The sequence below is a fragment of the Asterias amurensis genome, chromosome 1 (genome assembly GCF_032118995.1).
Source record: "Asterias amurensis chromosome 1, ASM3211899v1".
Classification (NCBI taxonomy): Eukaryota; Metazoa; Echinodermata; class Asteroidea; order Forcipulatida; family Asteriidae; genus Asterias; species Asterias amurensis.
Window position 1 is genome coordinate 6,146,637 of NC_092648.1, and position 20,860 is coordinate 6,167,496.

Consider the following 20,860-nt stretch of genomic DNA (forward strand, 5'->3'; position numbering starts at 1 on the left):
TCTCGCAAGTTCGACGCCCAATTGAGTTCAAATTTTCACAGGTTTGTAATTTTGTGCATATAAATGTTGAGGTACATCAAGTGAGAAGACTGAGGATTACCGAAGGTGTCCATTGTCTTTAATGTATTAACTCAGGTGCGCAAAACATGCGACTAACAAATTTCCAAAGCACGTTAGCAAGTACGAATATCAGTAGTTTTTGTATTCTTAAATAATTCTATGCCCTTTAATATATAGTGAAAGATTGCACTATCACACACATTTTATTACGCAACCACAGAGACCTATAAATAGACGCAGATGTTACATTCCGCGCAAAGGCTAACAATGTTCACAGTGCAGCAATAATAGCATACTGCGATACTTGGTTACTATTCATGTCAACATTTTGTTCAACTTTCTGGAACTCCTACACAAGATACCTTTAAAGCGACACATTGAGGCAGTTTCAGCTCTACTACCTATGCAATTCATGCAAAATTGGCATTTTCACGCTTGGGCTTTCCTCGTTATTAAAAGAAAAACCCTACCTCGGAGTGGCTGTCATCTAGTGATCCAAACCGAGGCATCAAGACCCCGATCAGGCATATGGCATTCTACCCTGTCGTCATCTTCAGATTTTGAGCCAATTCTTCCGGTGATATTTATGCAAATTTGGCGTACATTCTAGTTTTGTTTTTGTCTTGTTGTGACCTAAGAGAATATTCAGCAAGCTGTGCACGGCAGGGATATTCGAGACATCTCCCCATCGATAGCAGTTGTCGGGCTATGGTGATATTCCGTCAAGACGCCAATACCATGGTAGGGTGGCATTGAGTGCAGACAGCACGGGAGGTATAGTCGCTGCTATCTTGAGTAGACGTATGGTATCTCGGACTAAAAGCAACCCAGACGACACGGCGTATAACTATCGTCCCTATGTGTCAAACTTAACACGTTTTTGCCGCGTAACCAGCGTTTCATATCCATCTTCAAGGGCAGCGTTACAACCCTTCCTCATTAACCTACTGACATTTCGTATATCATAGTATTATTGGTGGTAAATATAGACTGGTGGTACACAACTCTCTGTATTCAATCACAACCAATCGCTCAGCTGGCGCTCAGCTCAAGTTGTCTACGCGTAATCAAGGGACTTAATTACTTACCATTCGGAGAGTAGAGAGAGAGGGAGAGAGAGAGCGCACAAACAGTAGATAGCGCTTGAAGTGTCACTTTAAACCTCAGCTTCCTCAATTTCTTGATGAGATTTGAGGGCAGACGTTAATTGGTACTGCATTTGCATACGGAGCTAATTAATTGTCTAGTGCACTGGGGGCGAGTGAGCCACATTTGCCGTGTAGCTTTGGATTATAATAGCCTCCGACTGCGCATGTTTCTCATGTTTATTCAGTGTGTGTTTGTCTTCGTCCACTACTACTAAGCTGACGGGGGATAGGTTTATTTTGTGCGCGTGTTTAACGGCCGGTTCTCACCCCGGGGGTAATTTAGTTTGATCTGCTTTTCAAAACCAACATCTGTGAAGTGACATCCAGTTGTGATGTATCGGTGGTGTAGGGTCGTCTGAGCATCTTTCATCATGTCTGCACATAGGAGTCAGAGTGCGAAAAAACCGGTAAGTATAACTCACCATCATCATTGTATAATCACAGAGTTCTTGAACCGACCTCACCACCTACTCCTGTCGATCAATAAGCATGATCAAATTTTATTGTCTAATCAGATTTTATTTCCAATTTAAGGACGTCATTCCAGACATCCTTTCTATATATTATACCAAGCATGCACACTCCATGGTTGACCAGTGTAAACACATCCCGATATAGCATTTCAATTGAATTTCTAGCTGGCTCATTGCCAGACCCCCACACGCTGCATGTACTGACTTAAAGATGCATCTATAGACCATTAAGAACATTACATTGATCCTTGTATGGAGTCCAATCTAGAAAGCCAGAGCAACGTTTTAAATTCACCCATAATGTATTTATATCGTGTAGTGATAAAAGAAACAATCAAATGCTAACTAAGCCATCGTTTGAAGCACCTTATTGGTCACTGCTCATAATAACTATCAGCATGAAAACTTACTTGGTAACAAGCAATGGAGAACTGTTGATAGTATAACACATTTTGAGAAACGGCCCCATCTGGAGTAACGTAGTTTTTGAGAAAGAGGTAATTTCTCATACAAATATTATTTGAAATAATAAAAGACTTTAGGCCTGATGCCTTTTATTATGCATCTGACGTGCATCAATGGTGATTTTCTTTCATTATTCTCTTGCAACTTCCATGACCGCTTGAGTAAAAGGTCTTTGAGCATTTTTCAAAGGTTACCAGTGGACTAAATATTGTAAGTTTAATCGTAGATTATATTTTCTGAAGCCAAGCCTATAGTTGGCCAAATATCTCTTGGTCTATGTCTATGTATTTGACCCAAACACAATTTTACTGGCTGACCCCGGATTACTGTATTGCCAAAATGTAAAATCCAGATTGTGTTAATATGATTAAAGTCAAGGCACAAAATGTAATTTGATTATTTCAATCTGAAAGCTCACAGATATGAATAGCAAACCAATTCTCTAGATAAATATGTTCGTTTGAAATAAGCAATGGGTCTGAGTTTGGGTTTATACATGCGTGTGAGTTTCGGATAAAAACATAAAACTGTTGAAATTACTTACAAAGTCTTATTTATACGTTTTACGAGATAAGAACTTCAAAGCATTGTACTATGAATGGTTCCTAAGGAAATATTATATAAGTTTGTTTTGTTAATCTCAAAAAACATGGAGATGTATCAGTGTAAATTATTCAATGATTGTAATATTTGAAATGGTGCTGTGCCAGTAGAGTGTCCACTTTCACTCATTTATAATGGTTATAGAATACGCCTATTATAATATGCACAGGTCTTTATAATGCTTCGTTGTTGAAAGGGCAATGGGCACCAAGTCATTTTCTCTTTGGTAGAGGCACTCTGTTAGGAAATTGTAAATTTCTACCGGAGCATTTCAAGGGCACCAAGGCAATGACCAGGGGGCATGGAGGCAATCACCTTCGTTCCCTCCGTACCAGGCCTGTATGTCATTGTCAATGGTATGTCATTATGACCAGGGCCCAATTTCATAGAGCTGCTAAGCACACAAATTTGCTTAGCATGAAATTTCTTCCTTGATAAAAACAGGTTTACCAACCAAATTTCCATGTGATTTTCAGTATAAGCAAACAAAAGCTGAATACCAGTAACAAGCACTATGTAACAAACGGAAATTTGACTGGTAATCCTGTTTTTATCAGGGAAGAAATTTCATGCTTAGCAAATTTATGTGCTTAGCAGCTCTATGAAATTGGGCCCAGGAGAAATGAGCTTGTATAAACGTATCCATTCGGAAAAAGGTACATTGCTTTGTATTGGGCGCGTGGCAAAAAAAACAAGTATTTTGTGGTGAAAAGGTTATGTTGGCAATGTATTGGAAAGTAGAACATAATGGTCCACACAATTAATATGCCTCGAAGTTTTTTGTTTTTCCTTTTACTTCGTGAATTAAAAATGGCCCGCCATTTTGTACTCGACGACATTTTTTAACTCCACAAAAAGGCGGACTGCTTTAGATTACTAAGTCAAAGAAAAACAACACAATTTGAGGCATATTTGTGCGGATCATTATATTCTACTTGAGAATCTGTCTAACCATATGCATTTAATAACAAACACTTGCTATGGCCCAAAGTGCCCTAATCTAGTGCACAGTGTCCCTTTAAAATTCTGTCATGTACAATGTATCGTACATGTGCCTTAATCATTATTGTTTGGATTTCCACTCTATTTCTCTATTCAGATTGATGATCTATCCGATGCACAAATTGCAGGTAACGTATTGCTATATATAGTTCCATTCTTGGTGTTATCGTTCACTACTTTGAAGGCAATACACAATACTGGGAATTTCTAAAAAAAACAAAACAATTTTTAGCATACAAACTTACTTGGTAATGAGAGCAATGGAGAGCTGTTGAGATGTAAGTTTGTGAGAAACGGCTCCCTCTGAAGTAGATTTTGTGAAAGACGTAATTAATTTGTCACTCAAATATTGAAAGACTTCAGACATTAAGTCTTTTATTATTCATATGAAAGCACACAAATTTGTGCAACAAAGGTGTTTTTCTTTCATTATTCTCTTGCAAACTCGATGACCAATTAAGTCAACATTTTCACAGACATTTTGTTATTTTATGCATAATGTTGGAATACACCAAGTGAGAAGACCGATCTTTGACAAGTACCAAAGGTGTCCAGTGCCTTTAAAAGGACGTTCACTAATATATTCAAAAGCTTAGAGCTCGCCTTTCGCACTTGCCTTGAAAAGGGAATGATAGTCGAATGTAGGCTAGACGGTTTTGTTTATTGTGTGGAAACGTTTCAATGATTGGTTTTAAAGTAGCCTCTTCAACATGGGATAGTTTGGCTAGAATGTGTCTTTATTTTTTCAGTATCATCTTTTCTTGTCCAAGTTGTTTGGTCTTGGATAAGATTGGTATGCTTGACCCAGTGATTGTTTGGGCTTATATACGCCTCTCTTAATATTCATGCATGACGTCATAAATCTTACCCAAAATGAGGCTATAGGTGCACGTCCGCCACCACTTGCAGAGGCTGCGCCTGTGTCCTCGTTTGGGGTGAGAATTGGACACTTTATTTGATGAAAATGTACAGCATGTCTGTTGCATAGATATGATAAAATTTGACAATAGCGACCATTTTGGACGCCATATTGGATTTCGGAAATAGCTCCAGGGGATTTTGGGGGGCTTTTGGTATGTCATTCTAGGCACATTCCTGGAACTATCCTGAAACATCAGCTGTTTATGAGCTATTTCCAGGAAAGCTAATGCTCTTGGCCTACTAATGACCACAGTCCTTCTAAATCATTTATTTTTACCATTGGATGTGGGAGGATGTGGGACATTTGTTATTAAGAAATGCAAGAAACGTTGTCCACTCGTAAAAGATAATTGAATGGGCCTATTCATATGGAAATTGTTCACAGTTATCAAAGTGGTATCATACAGCCATTAAGATTTTTGTTGAAATTTTCTTGGCATATTTCTTGTGAAAATGGTTTCTGATATATATTGGCAAATAAGATTATAGTGTGTATCGGTGTAATCCCAGTTATAACAATACAACATTGGGAAAGATTTTTACATTAATTTTTATTATTTGTACTATTACCAAGTATGACCACAGCTATACGCGCTGCTTTTATCGACATAATATATAATGTATCAAAACACGTCGAGATTACTTTTTGAAATAATATTCTTCATAAAACGCCAGGTGTGCTGGGTATGCCAGACGTGACAGTCCTATTCTAAATTGCAATGTAATGATTTTATTGTCACTTTATTTATTCATTTGTTATTTTTGTTGTTCGTGTATTGCTAGCAGATGTGGATTTACAGACCAAAGCAATTTAAGCTTTTCTGCATTTGATCCATCTGAGGTGGCCCTCTGTGTTGGAAACATCAATACTAATAATAGGATACTGAAAATAACAAAGATGATAGAGATGGTTTGTTAATTATTTATCAGAAAGAACATTATCGATTGCAATACTGCAATTGTTCATATCTAAATTTATTTTCAAAATTATAATAAAATTTGAATGTAAATATTATCAAGTACTCTTGTTTGAGAGAAAATACAGTTGGGAAAATAACTAAAATTCTTAAATTCACTCCGAAAGCTCACTGATAATAAATTTCATACCAGTATACCAATCCTCTTGAGAAATATTTCCCGCTGGATTACGCGCCAAATGCAGGAGACTTCCCAACTCCTCGATGCTTATTTTAAAATCATTAAGTTTTTTTTACATTATTAGATTTCACTAAAACATGATCACTTATTGCGATAAAAATTTAATGTCCCAAGTTCAATGACTTGGTAATGGCCGGAACGAATGACTCTGTCTCCATAAATTTAAAGGCACTGAACACTATTAGAAATTACTCAAAATAAATGTTAACATAAAAACTTACTTGGTAACGAGCAATAGAGAGCTGTTGATAATATAAAACATTGTGAGAAACGACTTTCTCTGAAGTAACAATATAGTTTTTGAGAAAAGAGTTTTCTCATTTACATAATATTTAAAGTCTTCAGGCCCGAGCCTTTTTTCGGCATCTGAAAGCGCACAATTTTTGTGCAACATTAGTGTTTTCTCTTTCATTATTCTCTTGAAACCTCGATGATCAATTGAGATCAAACTTTCACATATTTGCTATTTTTTTATTAAATGTTGTGATAAACCAAGTTGAATGCTGGTCTATGTCAGTTAATGGTGTTCAGAACCTTTAAGGAATACTTTCTTAAGAAGGACGTTTTCTGCTGCCTGTTTTTCCATTCAAAGCCGTCATTATACAAAACAAAATACACCTTTTTAATGTAAGAATGAAAAATGTTGAAAGTATTGATTTGTAGTCGCCGACTAATGGGATTACGTCCACTAACAGTCAACCACGCGAATCGCTGGAACCATTTGGCGTAAGTTTGATGACTAAACAAACCACGGTATAGTATTTCCGCTTCACGTGATGAACACTCTGATTTCTTGACCTTCCCGGGGAGTTTCCTCAGACAATTTGACACATTTTAATCAAGAGAAAATTGAATTTGGAGATTTGTGATGAGTGGTTAACACAATGCTCCGCAGTCAATTCTTTGTCCGTGGATTGACCTTCAAAAGGCATTTGTGTGTAGAGGGGGAGAGGGGGGGTAGGGGCTCCGGAAGACTGGATGAGTACAAAGTATAGAGATGGAACTACATGTTATCGATTTACGCGACAGAAATAACCAAGCACTGTACATCATTAAGAGAAGATGTCCTGCAAATTGAACGGCTTTGACTTTGGAAAGCAGTTTAGCCATAGCCGAAGCCGCACTATTATTACTTTATTTATAATAATATTATTGGTATTACTAATATTGTTGTGAATATTATTGTTCTCGTCATTGTTGTCTTCATCATTTCTGTCTTTGTTTCACGTGTCTGTCCATATACGTTCTTGTTCCTGTTTTATGCTTTTTCTGTCCATCAGGCATTCCACCACAAGAACTGGGCCCAATTTCATAGAGCTGCTTAAGCAAAAAATGTGCTTAAGCACGAAAATAGCTGGCTTATTTTACACATGTTCAAAAATGTCATCCATGTACATTGCTTGTGACTAATATTTAGCTGTTGTTTACTTAGCATAACAATTGAGTGGAGTCTTAGCCGGTAATCTGATTTTACAAAGCAAAGATTTTCGCTTAAGCAAAATCTTTTGCTTAAGCAGCTCTATGAAATTGGGCCCTGATCACGGTGCTGCAAAAAAATATTGAAACGTAAACAGCCTTTTACTTCGACATTTCGTCAGTTTAAACTCTTTCGCTTTAAATAATGTTTTAGTTGAATACGAAACCAGAAATTAGTTTGGTAATTTCCTCTGGGACAGAATTTTTGTTACAGATTTTCTTTTGGTCCACTTCGTTTCAAGGGACTGCTTGTTGATAATTATTTTGGCTCGCTCCCCTGTGGTTCAGTTTCATGGTATTAACCGCGATCTAGCTGGGTCTCCAACCTCATACCGCCCGCGGCAGAATTTCCAAAATAGTTACACTAGAGAGGATCCCGCCGAAAGAACCCTCATAAAGCCCGGGAAATCATTATACGATGCCGAAGCACTGGTAAATAAAGTAGCTTGGTAAACCATTGATAGAAACATTTCAAAGTCCTATAAACATAATCCAATGTATGTTGTGTGCATTTATTTACCCTGAGAAATGTTAACGTTCGAGAAAGCAATACAGTTCTCTAAAGAACAAACTCTACCTGGCAAGTAGATACACTTGATTCATACCACGCCGTGCAATGCCTCAAATCCCATGCTCAAAAACTTCTTATCTACTTTTACTGAATATTCACGCAAGTTAGATAGGATATTTGGAGATGACAAAACAATCCTTTTTAAACACATTATGCACGAATGTGTAGGCATATAAATGTTTTTTTCAAACACGTCACTTTCTCAAACATGACATACGTATTATGGCAGCTAGATGATTTGCGATTAGGGAACTATACCGAACACCAATAACACCGACAGGAAAGTTGAGAGCAGGCCTAGCAATCCAATGTTTTTTTTGTACATAAATTCACCCTGAGAAATGTTAACGTTCGAGGAAGCAAGACAGGGGCCAATTTCATAGAGCTGCTTAAGCAAAAAAAATGCCTAAGCACGAAAATAGCTTGCTTATTTTTATATGTTACTGGAAAACTTTCATGTCGTATACTAACCTGTATTTAGCTGTTGTTTACTTAGCATAACAATTGAGTGGAGTCTTGGCCGGTAGTCTGATTTTACTAAGCAAGTATTTGTTTGCTTAAGCAGAATTTAGTGTCTAAGCAGCTCTATGAAATTGGGCCTAGTTCTCTAAAGAACAAACTCTACCTGGCAAGTAGATACACACATGGACCCAATTTCATTGTGCTGCTTAAGCACAAAAAGTAGCTAAGCACAACAAACTTAAGCTTACCAGAACAGGGTTACCAGCCAAAGTACAATGTCACATGTACAACTTTTGAATGTTATCTTGCTCATTTCTGCTAAGCAGAAAACTATTAAGCAATATTTTCTGCTTAAGCAGCTCTATAAAATTGGGCCATGGTGTTACCGCAAACCAAATACAGATTGATACCTCACCATGCAATGCCTCAAGTCCTTTGATCAAAAACCTCTTATAACTATTTGTACTGAATGTTCACGCAATGGAAATGTTTGAAGATGCACAAACAATCCTTTTTAAACACGTACATAACACGTAGTGTAGGCCACATGAATGTGTACAAATCACATCACTTTCTCAAACATGACAGACGTATTATGGCAGCTAGATGATTGCGATTAAGGAAATGTACCGAACACCAATTACATCGACAGGATAGTTAAGAGGAATATATAGGCCTAGCTTGAAAATTCAGAAGGTATGAATGAGTGCACGATCTCATTCTCATAACATTAACGTGATTCCCCCTTGCAGGCTTCCCCGTGTCTAATTAGAACTAATTTGCCTTTGCGATGACGAAGCATACATACTGTGTATCTAATGTAGAGAGGATTGTCATTCTACAAACCAATTGGAATGTGTTGTGCGTAGTTTCATCAGCAATGGCGAACAGAAAATGTTTGTCAAGCATTTATTGTCATTATCTCCTGACATGTTCGTCTTTAAAGGCACAGTACACGTTTGGTTATTGTCAAAGACCATTGCTCTCACTTGGTGTATCCCATCATAAGCATAAAATAACAAGCCTGTGAAAATTTGGGCTCAATTGGTCATCGAAGTTGCGAGAAAATTATGAAAGAAAAAAACACCCTTGTTGGACGACTTTAGATTTTAGAATTTTAGTGAGAAATTACCCCGTTCCCAAAAACTACGTTACTTCAGAGGGAGTCGTTTCCCACAATGTTTTATACTATCAATAGCTCTCCAATGCTCGTTACCAAGTCAAATTTAAGTTAATATTTCAAATTAATGACAAACCTTTGGTTAAAAGCCTACATCAGTATTCGATAGTGTACAGCGTTTTGAGACACATTTCACTTCGGAGTAATGTGGTGATGTAAAAAGATGACAGTTTTGTATGCCTATGTATGGTTATCGCATAACGCTCGGATTGTGTATTAGGGATTATTCATCCTGCGTGGACATATTATTCGTTCGGGGTTTTCGGCGATATCTTAAAAACGTGATCACCTTTTGAAATGAAGTTTTCAAGTTGTGCATCTATATATAGGATTAAAACAATCAAACGGTTCACAAACGCAGTCGTTTACTTGGCCTACAAAGGCAATGTAGATTCCCGGTATATTAAAGCTGAATATTCACACACACCAAAATTTCTACACGGAGAAAAGCAAACTGCCCACCTAGAAGAAATCGTATATTCTGATGGTACCATGTTTTAGTTCTTTGCAAGGCAAGAGGGATAAGCTGGGATTTAAAGTCAATTTTCTCGAAGATGGCAGCATTAGGCAAGGGAATATTCCTCAGGACTATGTACCATGGCGATTTTACATCCCAAGTAAGAGGCACACGTGTCTTACCATAGTTCTTATAGCTTTATAAAGGATGATACCTTTTTTTCGATAGAAAAGGTTACCCCTAATTCAACTGTGGTTAATTCTCAACGGGACACCATAGCAGTGACTACACAGCGGTATTTGCCGCCTTCGTTGCTTGCGTGTAGCATTAGACCAATTCTTATAAACCAACCTATGCTGTATTTAAAGGCACTGAGGTGGATTTCACAAAGAGTTTACAGACTAGTCCCATGTCTCGAATTAGGACGAATTAGTCGGTGTAACTTCGGGCAAGCCATACGTTTTCATAGATGTCTCCTAGAACTAGTCCTAACTCTTTGTGAAATCGACCCCGGACACTTTTTGGTAATTACTCAAAATACATTTTAGCATAGAAACCTACTTGGTAACGAGCAACGGAGAGCTGTTGGTAGTATAAAACATTGTGAGAAATGCCTCCCTCTGAAGTAACGTAGTTTTTGAGAAAGTGGTAACTCTTCACTCAAATAATAAATGACTTCAGACCGGAAGCCTTTTATTAGGCAACTGAAAGCACACATTGTGCAACAAAGTTTTTTCCTTCATATTTCATTATTTTCTTGCAACTTCTATGGCCAAATGTTTATCACAGATTTGTTATTTTATAAGTGAGAATACTGGTCTCTGACAATTACCAAATGTGTCCAGTGCCTTTAAGGACGAACGAAAAAGGTACCTCTATTTCAACTATGTGCATTCTCAACGGGGTACCAGGGTAGCGACTTCACGTAGCATTCGTTGCTTGCGTGGAGTATGAGACCAATTCTTCCAAACCATCCTCTTTAACATCTTGAATGTTTTTTTCCTAAGACACTGCGTCAATGCTCTCCTCGGATCATGCTAAATATTCAATTAATCACAATTGGGTGCCATATGTTCCCACTTTGCGTCGTGTTCTACGTCCTGCAGATATCGACATGCGTGCGATCATTAATCCAGCTCTGCCATACTTAAGCGCCATAGATAATTTCCAATCACTATTTTCCCCCAACCGGCAACATTGGTTAGGTACATTTGGAAGTGGAAATCGACTTTGTTATACTCGTGATTTAAATTCATGACCAGCACGAATCGTTTCCGAGAAGACGTGGGGGTTTGTACGGCAACCGGATTGCGCATCTCTCTAATTGTGTAATTATTGTTTTCGGTCGTGTAATATCGGTTCTATTTATAGGATGACACCCATAACGATGATCGTTAGATTTTAAAGGAAACGACAACATGTTCCAAGAAACTTCATTCTTGATTGTGGAACAGTACACATCTGCTAGTTGGACGTCAGAAGAAAACTGGATGTGACAAAGGAGATTTATTATTTAAAAATAACAGTGAAAATATGTTGTCCTTCTTGTTATAGGAAAAAATATAGATCAACTTGCGGGCACAACCATGTGTAATCACTTAAGTGGGAGTGTTGGCTCTAAAAAGAGCCGGTGTTGTCTCGACCTTTCGAACAGTATACTCTGCTCGTCTTCAGGAGAATGTAAACTTAACATATGATATTGTTCCAGCTTTTGAATTCAGATACATTGCCCGTTTTTTAATCTTCGGAATCATAGTAGGATTTGGGTACTTTTTGTAGGACACCAAACAAAATGTCCACAGATTTACATTACACTTACACAGTTTGAAGATAATGATGATAGAAAGCTTCCCTTATATATTACTTACTGAGGTGCTGTTGTTTTTGAGAAATGAGTTAAACCAGTCACGAAAATAATTTTCGTCTCAGACACTCTCAGCGAGACGAAAATTATTTTGCACGAAAAATGTATTGACCAGTTATGGTATGGTATGGTAAAAATACCATAACTGGTTAGTACGTTTTTACATACTAAAACTGAGACAAAACTGATTTTTGTGACTTGTTTTACTTATTTCTAAAAAACAACAGCACCTCAGCAAGTAATATTTTAAGGGGAGCTTGCTACCATCATTATCTTAAAACGGTGTAAGTTTAATGTAATGTGGACATTGTTTAAAAAGTACCCCGACCCTTTAAAGTCAAGTTTACAAGATCGATTGGGTAATAATTTTATTTCATTGCCATAAGAAAGACTGAGACCCCTTCCAAGTGGTTGAATATTCACAGTCCCCCTCTCTCTACTCCTTGTCACCTCCTTGATAACATAATGTTCTTGTTTCATCTTTCCTTCAAAAGGGGGGAATGACCGATTGTGTAAATCCATTTCTAAATGTCATATATTATGTATTAAAGGCTCTGGGTCACTACGGTAGTTACTCAAAATAATTGTTAGCATATAAACCTACTTGGTAACGAGCAATGCATGGAGACCTGGGGCCAATTTCATAGAGCTGCTTAAGCAAAAATTGTGCTTAAGCACGAAAACAGCTCGCTTATTTTACGGATGTTACTGGCCAAAATGTTTATGCCATATACATTGATTGTGACTGGTAATTAGCTGTTGTTCACTTAGCATAACAATTGAGTGGAGTCTTGGTCGGTAATCTGATCTTACTAAGCAAGGATTTTTTTGCTTAAGCAAAATTTTGTGCTTAAGCAGCTCTATGAAATTGGGCCCTGTTGATTGTAAAAAACATTGTGAGAAACGGCTCCCTCTGAAGTAACATACAGTTTTTAAGAAAAAAAAATACTTTCTCGATTTATATTTGAATGGAACTCAGGACCTCAGCTGAGGTCTCGAACTCAAGCACCTTGTGCGACAATGGTGTACTTTTCTTCCATTATTCTCTCGCAACTTCGATGACCAATTGAGTTGAAATTTTCACAGGTTTGTTAATGTATGCATATGTTGAGATACACCAAGTGAGAGACTGTTTTTTGTACAATTACCAAAGGTGTCCGGTGCCTTTAAAGAAAAAAAAATACACAATAACTGTAAGCTGTGCGTGTGCTGCAATCGTGGTGTATTTGTCTCGAGCAAATACAGGCGTACAGCTGCCTATAGACAATGCAATCAGTAAACGAGAACCTATTGGTATGACCGATCGCAAAATAAAGCACATAGTTACTTCGTTTCAAATGGATAATTCTGGGGAGATGTTGAACCTGTATAGATAGGCACAGACAAAAACACAACTAGTTACTTATTAAAGGCGCTGTTAGTTGTCATCAAACACCAATTTTCACACTTGGTGTATCTCAACATAAAGTAACAAATCTGTGAAAAGTTGGGCTCAATTTCTCATCGAAGTCTTTCTCAACGAAAGACAAAAACACCCTTCCTGCCAAATTTGTGTGCTTTCATCTGCATAATGAAACACTTCAGGTCTGACCAAGATGGAGCCATCATGATATTGGTCTATAGGTTAACATGATGTTTTCCGCCAGTATTTTTTTTCATGGGGCGATACGAGCTTATCCCACAAACTGCCACCATAAGCCCATCCCCATTTGGTCGCTGTATCAAATAAACGGTTGTGGGATTTGCTTCTCAAGACAGCAGTTGTATTCGAATGATTAAAGGGTGGCTGCAGTGTTTTTTATTTTTTATTTAAACGATTAAACATGACTTTTTAAACCTGAAATATTTATTTAATTTTTTTATTTAATGCGCAAGTATTTTAAAAGTGGTTTTCAAGAGATTAGGGGAACCCACCCCGCCCCTAAAAGGGAGCCTTCATGTGACGTCATGTCGGGAACCCGAGCCGTCGGGCCCCCTGGCTGTGTGCATATAGAGACGTGTGCACTGTGTGGCCTGGTACCTAGGCGCGTGTAGTTAGGGACCAGACTCTTTTTGCCGACGATATGTTTGAATTCCCGACGTCAGACGTCGATGGTAGGGGGGCGGTAACAATCAACAAAAGGGGGGGGGCATGACTTTGACTTATTCGCTAATTACGCAAGTGAGATATGTCGGGGAAAAAACAAAACACATTTTATTGATGTCAATACATATATCAGAAATAAATGACAGCAAATTTAACTGTTTTATTTGAATTCACTGCAGCATCCCTTTAAAATATTACACACCGTATAACTGTAACACAAACCTTGCGTTGAAGTGTCGTGGCCCAGCACCGAATTCAAACTCTGCGTTTCTTATCAGCAGAGTGTGGGTTCGAATCCCCGGCCGTGACACTTGTGTCCTAAAGCGAGACACTTTACCATTGCTTTGTCCTTCGGATGGGACGTAAAGCCGTTGGTCCCATGTGTTGAGTAAACGCATGTAAAAGATCCCAGTGCACGTATGGAAAAGAGAAGTGGTTCGCCCGGTGTTCCTAGCTGGGTTGGCAGCATATTGCGCCACAGGACCTTGTAAAGCATTACATGGTGCTAAGGTTTAGGTCTCATAATTCAAACTTCGTCCCACTCACCTTGCAGGAATAATACCTGACGCTTTGTATCCTTTGGCAAAAGGCGCAAAATACGGTTATTAAGATTTGAGTGTGTGTGACGTCATAATTATTTACCATACCAACTAGAAAATGCATGATTACAATGGTTGTCTTCTGTGGATGCATACACAATGACCACCCATTGAGGGTACTGAATATCTTTAATTAACATGTATGTTGTAGCCAAAAGGGAGCAAACATTGATCAAAAAAATTGCTTTGTTGTACACATTGATTATTTTCACTCTTTTTTTCGAACGAGAAATTTGACCAGCAACAAATTTACTAGAAAAAGATTGGTACCATATCAGCTTTCATTTCGAGAAAGCTCCCATTAAATGTGGACATTTTGTGTATCAAGAAGTAAGCTAGCTGAATCCTAGGTGTACCACTTATAAACGCTGTACATCTCGTAGTGAGATGCAGTCAGAGCGTGTTTAACACTCGTAGGCCTACCCAATCCAATAAACATCAAGTATTGGTGTAAGTGCAGCATTTCTCTGTTACTGTTAGCGGCTCACTGAACCACTATTAGATTTACTCCTTTACCGTGTGTGTGTGTGTAGAAGAAAGTCCTGCTCTTGATTTCCAAGTGAAAACAGTGACCCGTGATCTAAAAAGAGACCGATTATGAAAATGTGTGGTAAACTGGGGACTAGTATACAAATAGCACATAATGTTATGTAGGATCCTGGTGGAAAGAAACCCCATTGGGAATGTACACACAATGTGTGGACTTCGTTCTTGCAGTAATGCGATTCAGTAATAACAGGAATTTGAATTTAAATGAAGTGGTTAAGATAATCGAATTCTTATTCGGAATTAGAGTTATGTGTGAATATAAAAAAAAAATACACCGGCTGTAATTTACTTATGATAATTACTGTACAAAAGCACGTGTAGTTTATTAATCCACTGGTATCATGGGAAAGGGAGATTTGTGCAGTAGGCCTACGAGGGCATTGTATAGAAGGCAATGTGGCCCATGAAGACGAATAAACAGTGTTTTGATGGTTATTATAAAACAGAATTTGATATTTGATATTTTGTTTTTATTTCATTTCCCGGGTAGCTACAATGTACAACAATGCACATTAATTAGGGAAAAACATTACCAGATACAGCAATGAGCAAATCAAAGACAGTGGACACTATTGGTAATTACTCAAAATAATTATTAGCATAAAAACTTACTTGGTAACAAGCAATGGAGAGCTGTCGATGGGCAACACATTGTGAGAAATGGCTCCCTCTGAAGTGGACGTAGTTATCGAGAAAGAAGTAATTTTCCGCGAATTTGATTTCGAGACCTCAGAATTAGATTGAGGTCTCGAAATCAAACATCTGAAAGCACATTGTGTGACAAGGGTGATTTTTCCTGCATTATTATCTAGCAACTTCGACGAGCAATTGAGTTCAAATTGTCACAGGTTTGTTATTTTGTGCATATTTTTATGTTAAGATACACCAAGTGAGAAGACTGGTCTTTGACAAATACATATAGTGTACAGTGTCTTTAAACATCTGACAATTTCATTGGTCGCGTTTTTGAGATATCGCCGAAAGGGCGTTTATGTCCACGCTGGAAGAGTAATCCCTAAAAGGAATCTGAGAAGAGTAACGCATTAAAGACACTGGACACCATTGGTAATAAATTGTCAAAGACAAGTCTTTTCACTTGGTGTATCTCAACACATGCATAAAATAACAATTTGTGAAAATTTGAACTCAATCGGTCATCGAAGTTGCGAGATAATAATGAAAGAGAAAACACCCTTGTCACACGACGTTGTGTGCTTTTAGATGCTTGAGTTCGAGACCTCACATTCTAAATGTGTCCACTGCCTTTAACGTATCTCAAATTCAAATGTTGGGGTTTAAAACTGTCCACGTTTCTTTGAAGTGAAGTGTTCCTCAAAAGGCTTTAAAGGCATTGTACATGTTTGGTAATTGTTAAAGACCACTGTTCTCACTTGGTGTATCCCATCATAAGCATAAAATAACAAGCCTGTGAAAATTTGGGCTCAATCTGTCATCGAAGCTGCGAGAAAACGATGAAAGAAAAAACACCCTTGATGGACGAATTTGTGTGCTTTCAGATAGAAATAAAGTACTTCTAGCTGGGAGTCTTTTATTATTTTAGTGAGGAATTATCTCTTTCTCAAAAACTACGTTACTTCAGAGGGAGTCGTTTCCCACAATGTTTAATACTATCAACAGCTCTCCAATGCTCGTTACCAAGTCCGTTTTTAAGTTAATATTTGCTTTGAGTAATTACCAAACGTGATACCTTCCCTTTAAACTTTCAAACGCTGCCGTAGGCTTCTAACCAAAGGTTTTTTTATTGCTATTATTTTTAAGAGTAATTACCAAACCTAGGCCTGTACCTTCCCCAACCACACCAATCACCACCCCAATGCAAGAATTACGCTAATTTTAATTAATCCAATTATTGGTTCGAGAAGAAGAGTTTGAGGAAAGATAAACAAAGAGTTATTCATCTCTCTATAAGAAGATTAATTGCTTACGCAGCTTAATAACATTGTTGTCTAACCCTGTGATTATTCACACCCTAGCCCTACGTACGTCTGGATGTATCCTTGGGGAGCTATATCATGTATATACTCAGACTTTTTCGAAACCACGGCTTCGGCTATGGATTCGGCTTCAGGCTCCGTCCTCTCGTCTGAAACCCATGGCGCGTATACGTAAAGCACGCACAATTGTTCAAACATCCGCGGGGCCAAGCTAACTTGAGCAGAATCCAAAGCCGAATCCAGTCGTTTCGAAAAGGGCCCAGGATACAAACATAGGGAAACATATCAAACTGACCTCTAGAACTTAAAGGCATTGGAGACCTTTGGTAAAATTGTCATATTGTCTCCAGAAGACGATCAGAGCATACAGATCGAAACGTCCAGTTGAAATCAACGGTTCTTTTCAGAACCACCCCAACTCATTTAGAGATTATCATTACATAGAGTTGCCGCAAAGCTTTCTATATCGTATTTCCACCTTGAAGTGTTTCAAACCCTACAAGTCTTCTCACTTGGTGTATCCCAACAAGAAATAACAACCTGAGAAAATGTGTACTCAATTGGTCATCGTAGTTGCAAGAGATTGATGAAAGAAAAAACACCCTTTTTGCACAATATTGTGTGATTTCAGATGCCTAATAAAAGGCTTCAGGCCTGAATTATGTTATTATTTTGAGTGAGAAAACTAAAAAACTAAGTTACTTCAGAGGGAACCGTTTCTCAATGTGTTATACTACCAACAGCTCTCCAATGCTCGTTTCAAGTAAATTTTATGCTTACAACTATTTTGAGTAACTACCACTTGTGTGTATATATAGTGCCTTTAAGCGCCTATCCCCCTGGATAACAATTTACAGTAGTCCCTCAAATATTTACTTTCCCAGATATTAAGAACGCTGAAACCTATATGTCTAATTGGATTAATTAATAGAGATCACATAATTAATTTGGTTAATTTAGTCTTCTTAATAAGCTAAACCAAATTTACCAGTCACAGGAAACCAATCTCAAGAGTTCGTATGACTTTTGACATTTAAAATTCAAATTACGAAGTTGTCAATTCAAATGCATAAGTATTAAACGAATACATATGAATAACTAAAACAGTCTCTCGGTAAATATTCATAAGGCAATCACCAAATGCTGAACACTTTGAAACCATTTGGGATATTACAACGGAAATGATGTTCAGATAGAGGCGGTGGACATACATACACTACCAGTAAACCAGACTGATTCTCCAGTTTGGATAAGGTACACACTGCTATAACGTTGGCAGCATTATTGATGTAACTACATATTTAGTAATACATGGCAAAACTGCTGTGCGACTTCGGTGTTCATAATTTCTTGTATTCATGATAAAGGTTAAGGATTTTTGCTGCTATCGTCAAATGCTTGCTTTGTTGTACTCAATACAATACAAAACGATACAATACAATGCAAAATCATACAATTCAACGGTGGTAACTCTACTGGAAATGTTTTTTAAAGGGACTTTGCATTGGGATATAAGGCGCTTTGGGGCTATCGGCGTTTGTTATGAAACGAATTTGGTTGGAAGATGTTTTAAAAGTATGGGTTAAAACAAAAAAGGAATGACAGTGTATTTGCTGTATATTTGTTATATCATTCATGTTTGTATTGTGTTGATTTCACACTGATAGCATATACTTCCTATATACTTCATATAAATAACATTCATCCACATTTGTCAGAATCCTGACGTCAAGACACTACAATTGAGCATAATCCCCCACGAAAGTCTTTGAACTATCGTACACTAATTGAGAGGACATTAATTTTCCCTAAACTATAAAATAATTTGTTTTGCTCCGTACAGACGAGTCGTCCAACTAGGATGCATTTCAATTTCGGATGCTAATAACACCAGGTCTGCTGGAACGATAACAAAATGTTGTTTTGTGTAAGAACTTATGGTGCTCTTGAGCTTTAACAAAGTATTCGCAAACATTTTAATCAAAGTGTTCTGTAAGCATTAAAGGCAATAATGGTTGGCATACAAACTTCCTTGGTAACGAGCGATGGAGAGCTATTGATTGTTTAACACATTGTGCAAAACTGCAACCTCTGAACTAACATAGTTATTGAATAACATGTAATTAGTTACTCAATTTTAAAAAGACTTTAGCCCTGAAGTCCTTTTTAGGCATCCGAATGATGATTTTTCTTTCATTATTCGCTTGCACCTTCGAAGACCAATTGTGACCAAAATTTTCACAGGTTGTTATTATTTGTTGGGATACACCAAGTGAGAAGACTTTGAAACTGTGCATGGTGGAAATAATATAGCAATAGAGTAAAGGTTTGCGGTAACACCATGTAATTTGCTATTTTAGGCATTAGTTGTGATACAACAAGTGAGAAGACTGGTCTTTGACAATTACCAAAGGTGTCCATCAGTACCTTTAAAGGAACACCGCGTGTTTGATAATTTAAATACTCGTCCTCTCCCACACCCTTATCGCTTCGACTCTGCAAAGAAAAAAATATACCGGTAAATAGACAGAATAGATATGAATTTTGAGATTTGTGTTGAAGTCTGTTCAAGCTTGAGAGTAGCTTTTTAAAGGGTTTTGGTACTATTTGTGTATCATTATTTGGGGGATGACATGAATCCCTATAATCACTGTGATTTGGGGATGTATGTAATATAACTTCCCCGTAGAAGTTACAGCTTCATTGGTCGTCAAGTATTTGAGAAAAAAATGTGGAAATCACAGAGCAATGTTTTTAGGAGAGTCGCATAAAACTACGTTGTACATGCTAAAGCTTACGAGAATTATTTTTGTGGCATAGTTTGAACAATTTTCCAAAAAACTACAGCACTTGAGCTGTTAATATTTTAAAGGAAGCTTTCTACTATCATTTGCTTCGTACCGTGTAAGTTTATTGTAAATCTGTGGACAGTGTGTTTTGTGTTCAACAAAGAGTACCCAGACCATTCATTATGGTTTTGACCCATTGTACACCGATGTGTGTTAGCATAGTATAGGCCTACTCAGTTCTTTACCCGAGTTCGGTGAACAAAAATCACAGGCATATTACTCGGGTGGGATTCAAACCCCTGACCTTTGTAATTCTAGTACCCAGACCCTTTAATGAATCCAAAGCCTGTTTCCATGTTATGGGGAATCGGTTAAGATCCATTCAGACCTATAAGGCCTGTTCCTTTTACTTTAGGAATGAGACGTCAAGCGGAATAACATCCAAGGATGCATCGAGTATAGTATCATGACTTGTTGTATTTAACCCAATTAAGCTAAAATTGAAATTCACTCACAAATTCTATATTGGGTTATTCCCAATTAGGCGTCTATAGAGCATTCCCCATTCCTGCTCTCCCACTCTAACAAATATTATGTATGTTTTATGACCCGAACCAAATTTCTTTTGACTTGACTATTTCATTAAAACGTAAGATATTAATTCGTGTCTATTAAGCACAGTATTGCTTTATGGTACAAAACATGCGTCTCACTTGGGGGGGGGGGGGGGGACTGACTATACATTGCCCTTGCTTATTCGACTGAAGTTAAATTCTTTTAATCAATCAATCAATCAATCAATCAATCAATCAATCAACAAGTAAAAGCTCGGCTCAAACAAGGTATACAATACAAGTCTTGCAAGAAGAATCAATTCAATTTTGTTTTGGACTTTGATTTCAATTTATAATAACAAAATATTTATGCGTTTAGTTTTTCGAAATCGCACCGATTTGTTACTGAAGTACAATATTTGATACTGAAGTACATTATTTTTAAAATTCTGTGTATCTTCATTTCACACAAAATAAGTCCCCATATT

The 20,860-nt window shown here is 37.5% G+C and overlaps 1 protein-coding gene across 1 annotated transcript in view; it reads left to right on the top strand.

Annotated features, from left to right (window-relative positions):
* Positions 1-1,158: 1,158 nt before the first annotated feature.
* LOC139939343 (calmodulin-alpha-like) overlaps positions 1,159-20,860 on the top strand; it is a 42,916-nt gene continuing 23,214 nt past the window's right edge. Inside the window, exons 1-2 of the mRNA XM_071935141.1 lie at positions 1,159-1,615; positions 3,849-3,879. Coding sequence (XP_071791242.1) covers positions 1,580-1,615; positions 3,849-3,879 — 67 coding nt within the window. The 5' untranslated portion in view covers positions 1,159-1,579. The remainder of the gene's footprint in view (positions 1,616-3,848; positions 3,880-20,860) is intronic.